The sequence below is a fragment of the Dipodomys ordii genome, unplaced genomic scaffold (assembly GCF_000151885.1).
Source record: "Dipodomys ordii isolate 6190 unplaced genomic scaffold, Dord_2.0 Scaffold16, whole genome shotgun sequence".
Taxonomy (NCBI): Eukaryota; Metazoa; Chordata; class Mammalia; order Rodentia; family Heteromyidae; genus Dipodomys; species Dipodomys ordii.
The window spans coordinates 2,093,861-2,100,207 of record NW_012267232.1 but is presented as its reverse complement, the minus strand read 5'-3'; the positions used below and the strand labels follow the sequence as shown (position 1 = coordinate 2,100,207).

At 37.2% G+C, this 6,347-nt stretch overlaps 1 protein-coding gene across 1 annotated transcript in view; it reads right to left on the bottom strand.

Moving 5' to 3' along the window:
• Positions 1-6,347, bottom strand: part of Wdhd1 (WD repeat and HMG-box DNA binding protein 1) — an 83,500-nt gene that overhangs the window by 64,511 nt on the left and 12,642 nt on the right. Inside the window, exons 5-9 of the mRNA XM_013012216.1 lie at positions 5,854-5,965; positions 5,645-5,695; positions 4,668-4,763; positions 1,210-1,302; positions 755-761 (exon numbers count right to left, since the gene is read on the bottom strand). Coding sequence (XP_012867670.1) covers positions 755-761; positions 1,210-1,302; positions 4,668-4,763; positions 5,645-5,695; positions 5,854-5,965 — 359 coding nt within the window. The remainder of the gene's footprint in view (positions 1-754; positions 762-1,209; positions 1,303-4,667; positions 4,764-5,644; positions 5,696-5,853; positions 5,966-6,347) is intronic.

The following is a 6,347-nucleotide window of genomic DNA, read 5'->3' as shown; positions in this document are numbered from 1 at the left end:
AAAAAAAAAAAAAAAGAGTAAAAGAAAAATGTAAAATCTAAAAATAAATCATCTTGGAAATAGACAGTACAAGGTACCCTCTTACCATTCATTCACCATCAAGATGAAGACAACCAATAAGTAAAGTAAATGATCCTTCTTAAGTCAGTATTCACCTACTGAGTCTATGATTCCTTAATTATAAAATATGTGGGTAGGGAAAAAATGAGGGAGGAGGTAATAAATGTACTCTCTACCTTACTTATAGAACTGTAACCCTTCTGTATATCACTTTGAAAATAAAATTTATATTTAAAATATCATGTGGGGGAGGGGGGGTTGGGAAGGTGGCTCAGTGGTAGAGTGCTTGCCTTGCATGCATGAGGACCTGGGTTCCATTCTTCAGCACCACATAAGCAGAAAAAGCCAGAAGTGGCACTGCGGCTCAAATGGTAGAGCACTAGCCTTGAGCTGAAGAACTGAGAGACAATGCCCAGGCCTAAAGTTTAGAACCCATGACCGACCCAAAAAAAAAAAAAAAAATCATGTGGGTATGGGTGTGTGTACACACGTGCATGTGTCTAAAAGAGAGAACTACAATAACTTTCCTTGCTCTAAAATTTAAGATCTGAAAATGACAGAGACTAGAGAATAAGCAAGAAGAACTTACTAACCTTTCTTGCTCTAAAATTCCACTTACTTTACAATAAAAACAAAAATTAATTGCTCTAATTATTAAGCTAGGGTTAAATTTGATTTTAGACTTCAAAAGTACTTTTTTCCTTATCAAAACATATAAGAGAAAGGTCATGTAAGAGTTAGCAAATGCTGGGAATGTGGCCTAGTGGTACAGTGCTTGCCTAGCATGCATGAAGCCCTGGGTTCAATTCCTCAGTACCACATAAACAGAAAAGGCCAGAAGTGGTGCTATGCCTCAAGTGTCAGAGTGCTAGCCTTGAGCAAAAGAAGCTCAGGGACAGTTTCCAGGCCGAGGTCAAGCCTCAGGACTAGCCAAAAAAAAAGAAGAGTTAGCAATTCACCATGGAGAAGGCTAGTCTTTTTTCTTAAAACACACACACCCACACACGCGCGCGCGCGCACACGCACACACACACACGTGCGCATATGTGCAAATAGTGGGAAACTTTTCTCCACTTCCCACTGCAACAGTATTTGGTGGAGTAGCCATTAAGTATTCCTATGGTCTCCTGAAAGTGTCACAAAACCTACCTGAGAGATGAAACTATCTGAAAGATCGAATTGATTACTCCATGTTTCTCTTCTATATAATTTTACAGATTTTTCCACAGGAATTGCGAGTAACTATTAGAAAATACAAAATTTAAACAAAAGTTTATATAAGTTCAATTTGAAGAGGATAAATTTATAAAACATACATACATTTATAAAACATATAAGGAAGCTAGGTGCCAGTGACTGATGCCTGTAATCCTAGCCACTCAAGAGGGTGAGATCTGAGGATCACAGTTCAAAGACAGCCTGGGCAAGAAAGTCTGTGAGACTCTTATCTTCAATTAACCACCAGAAAACTGGAAGTGGCGCTGTGACTCAAGTGGTAGAGCTCTCGCCTTGAGCTGCAAAGCTCAGGCACAGTGCCCAGGCCCATAGTTCAAGCCCCCCAACCGACAAAAAAATATATAAAGAAATTTTAATTTTAATTGAATCTAACAAAACAAAAATTATTTAAAATACTGAAATAAAAAACATGGGTGATGGGGGGAGAATAGGGGAAGTGGGAGAGGGAAGGGAAAGTAAGAAAAAAACAAAGGAGGGGGTGACAATGTATGAAAAGAAATGTACTCATTACCTCACTCAGGTAACTTTACAATAAAATTCAATTAAAAAAAGTTGAAGACTTCAAAAAAAAAAACCCATGGATGATCATTTTACTATTTGGGAATAAAAAACAGACAATACTTAGCTGCATTATTATTTTTGCCAGCCCTGGGACTTGAACTCTGGGTCTGTGCCCTGTCCTTGAGCTTTTGTATTCAAGGCAGCACTCTACATCTTGAACCACAACACTAATTCTGGCGTTTGTGGTTAATTGATAAATTCTCATAGCCCAGACTGGCTTCGAACCTCAATCCTCAGATCTCAGCCTCCTGAGTAGCTAGGATGACAGTGTCAGCCACCAGCACTTGGCTTAATAGTATTTTTAATGCTATTTCTAAGGGAATCTAGGTTCTGCATCTCAATATTCAGCTCATTTTCCTAAAAGGAAATCTGAATCCTTTGAATATCAAAAATGCAAAGAAAAGAGAAATTTATAGAGTGGAGTTGTGCCTTATGTGGTAGAGCACCAGCCTTACATGAAAAGGCCAAACACGACCATGAGGCCCTAAATTAAAACCCAAGTACTGGAACAAAAACAAAAATAACAAAGTTAAAAAATTCTAAGCTCAGCCGGGCGCTGCTCACACTACTTAGGAGGCTGAGATCTGAGGACTGCTGTTCAAAGCTAGCCTGGGCATGAAAGTCCGTGAGACTCTTAAATCCAATAAATCCTTCAGAAAACTGGAAGTGGCACTGTGGCTCAAGTGGTAGAGCGCTAGCCTTGAGCTGAAGAGCTGAAGGACAGCATCCAGACCCAGAGTTCAAGCCTCATAAACGAAAAATAAAAATAAAAATTCTAAGCTGGATGCTGATAGCTCACGTCAGTAATTCTAGCTACTCAAGAGGCTGAGACCTGAGGATTTCAGTTCAAAGCCAGCCCAGTGAATAGGTTATGAGATTTATCTCCAATTAACTAGCAAAAAGCCCAAAGTGGAGGTATGGTTTAAGTAGAAGAGAGCCAGCCTTGAGAGAAAATGCCAAGTGAGAGTATGAGGCACTAAGCTCAAGCCCTAGTACTGGAATCAAAAAAAGAGAAAAAATTAACTTCTTACATAATTCCTCCAAATTCCAGATTAGCAATAAATAAATAAATACTGTAGGAACTGGGGATGTAGCTCAGTGGCAGAGTGTACATTTGGCATTCATGAGGCCCAGCACCAAAACAAAACAAAGTACTTTTTCCATGCTTATAAAAATGAATTATTAATATTAGCTTTACTTCCAATTAGATTACCAGCAGAGAAAAGTACCAAAGTATACTGGATTCTCTTTGAGCTCAATGATTACTTTCATACAGAATGTACACTCTTCAAAGTTGACATGACCTCGGCGCTGGTGGATCACACCCATAATCCTAGCTAAGCAGGAGGCTGAGATCTGAGGATCCAGGTTCAAAGCCAGCTTGTGCAGAAAAGTCCATGAGACTCTTATCTCCAATTAACCACCAAAAACCCAGAAGTGGAGCTGTGGCTCAAAGTGGTAGAGTGCTCACCTTGAGCAGAAAAGTGACCAGGCCTCATTTCAAGCCCCACAACCAAATAATAATAATAAAAAAAGTAACATAACACAAAGCATATATTCTGAAAAAAATCTTCCATCCCTAAATCCTACTTCTATCCAATGGCAAATAAACAGAGTATATAGGAATGCATATACTTAACTATTTATGGAAAAGTAACTTCTTAGACATCTTTAACTCTATTTTATTTTATTTATTATTACTTTTTTTTTTTTGTCAGTTGTGGGGCTTGAATTTAGGGCCTAGGCACTGTCCTTAAGCCTTTTTCCCCCCTGAAAACTAGCACTCTGCCACTCTGAGCTCCAATTCCAGTTTTCTGATGGTTAATTGGAGAGAAGTCAACAGACTTTACTGCCCAGGCTGGCCTCCTGAATGGCTAGGATTACAGGTGTGAGCCACTAGCACCTGGCAATCTTTCACTCTTTATTAATAAGCATTAACATCCTACTGATACCTGCCCTGCTATAGCTTAATCTTTTTACATAACAGTGCATCTAAAAGATCATTCCCTAGAAGGAGATAAAAGATCTTCATTCTAGCAATTAGAGACAATTTCACTTTCAGGACTACCCACAATTAATTTAGCCAGTTTTCTATACATGAACAAGTAAGATGTTCCAAATCTTCCACATGGTGCAATATTTTTGTTCTATATACTCTGCAGTGCAGATGTATGAATATGTTCACAGGATTCTTCTGTTGTTCATTTAGCTCGAATGACAGACACAGCTACCACACCCAGCTTTTATTGGTTGAGATGGGATTTTGAGAACTTTTTGCTCAGGTTGGTCTTTTTTTTTGTTTTTTTTTTGGGGGGGTCTGGTCGTGGGGCCTGAACTCTGGGCCTGGGTGCTGTCCCTCTGCTCTTCAGCTCAAGGCTAGCGCTCTACCACTTGAGCCATAACGGCACTTCGGCTTTTTTCTTTTTGCTTATGTGGTGCTGTGGCTCAAGTGGTAGAGCGCTAGCCTTGAGCTGAAGAGCTGAGGGACAGCGCCCAGGCCCAGAGTTCAGGCCCCACGACCGGACCCCTCAAAAACAAAATCGAAATATTTTGGAAGTGGAGCTGTGGATGAAGTAGTAGAGCACTAGCCTTGACCACAAAGAGGTTCAAGGAAAGTGCTCAAGCAGTGAGTTCAAGCCCCATGACTGACCAAAAAAAATATACATATATATTCAATATTAATTATTTGTCATAGGGTTCTAAAATTTATAATTCAAATGAAAATTTTAATTAAAAATACTATTCTTACACTGAAAGTTTACAAGAACTGTAAGAGGTAAGTTAAAGGTTCAAAAATAAAAGCTATTTACCTTTCCACTTTTTGGCTGCCAAGCAAGTCTGCAGATGGATTTTGCATTTACCACATCGTTGCATTTTTGTAGTAGTGGCCAACTAATAGCACATGTCTGAATTTTTAGAAAAGAAAATTTATTTCCTTTTATGATACCTCCCCCCAAACAATTCATTTAATAGGCAGTTTCTTCAAACTGACATATATCTCAGAAAAAGCAATTTATTACTTTGATTACAAAACTTTTTTAACCTAAATTGTTCCAAGTTCTTCAGATATACAAGTCTTAAACATATTTGCATATACATGTCTTAAATAAGAGTATTACGTCTCAAATAAGAGTATTTTCTGTGCAGAATAGGCAAACAATATACCATATACTCACTGAATAAATATGTAAGCAGAAAAAAAAATCCCTCAGTATATTAAAATTTTAATATGTCTACAAAAACTTGAAATGTTTACTATAAAACGTTAAGGGGTTAAAGTCAGAACTAAATATTTTAAGAATGAGGGAATGAACTGTGGCTACTAAGGCATATCTGTGCAGAAATTCTTTGGAACAGCCACATTACTTCAAAAATTCCAAATATGGTCTAATTGCCTCACGAAGACCTAACTGTTCCCTTTATCAATCCAGAGAGCATTTTCTTCACATATCCTTTAAAACCTACTGTCAGATGCATATGTAATTCTCTAAGTATGGTCTATGCCTTGTGTTTGTACCACTAACGTCCAATACAAAACCCAACATATGGTAGTTAATTGTTAACATATATAGAAAATATAAATAAATCATTCCCTTTGTGATTAGGCATAAAAGCAATCAGTCTTTCACATTGTTCTACAATTTTACAATTTAATCAGAAAAACAATACTAAAACTACCTGAAACACGCAACAAAAAAAGTATTTTGGGCTAATAATAAAATATGTGACAGCCACTATAAGACAGAAATTGACAAAAACAGTTTTAAATTTAAATTGATGAATTTACCTGATCGGGGATGTGCCACACTCTGACAGATCCATCACAGCTAGCTGATGCCTGAAGGAATAAAAAACACATTTCCCTAAAATTACAGCTATAAAACAACACAGAAATTGGTTCAATTGATTCAACCAAATAACCTTTCACAACAGGATGAAAATAACTTTATACACATTCAGGAAATATACAAAAAGGGTGGGTGAGAGGATAATTACCAGAAAGATGTCCTTAGGATCAAAAGAAAGACTTAAAACAGGGGCATCATGTCCTCGAAATGTTTTCTGTTGGCTACAATCCACCACATCCACAATTTTGACAAGAAAATCACTATGAACAGTAAAAGCAATGCACATAAATATATGCTAATACAAAAGCCTCTGTTATCATTTCAAAATCACAAGAATGAATGTTATATCATAATAGTAACTTGCAAAATTTGGCACTCAAATTTAATGATCAGCCTTTCAGTCTTTATAAAGATACTGAAAACACAAGTCAAAATTTCTTACACTGTTAAAATATAAATCTCCTGAACAGCTTCTACAGTTACATCTTAAGCTCTTATTATTTGGTAATCTAATTACAGTCACATTTGAAAAATACTGTGTTTCATTCTACCTCAACAAGTCAACCAATTACATTTATCCTATGAAAATTAAGCATCAAGGGAACCTGCAAAAATTCAGATTGTATGGGGCTGGAAAGGTGG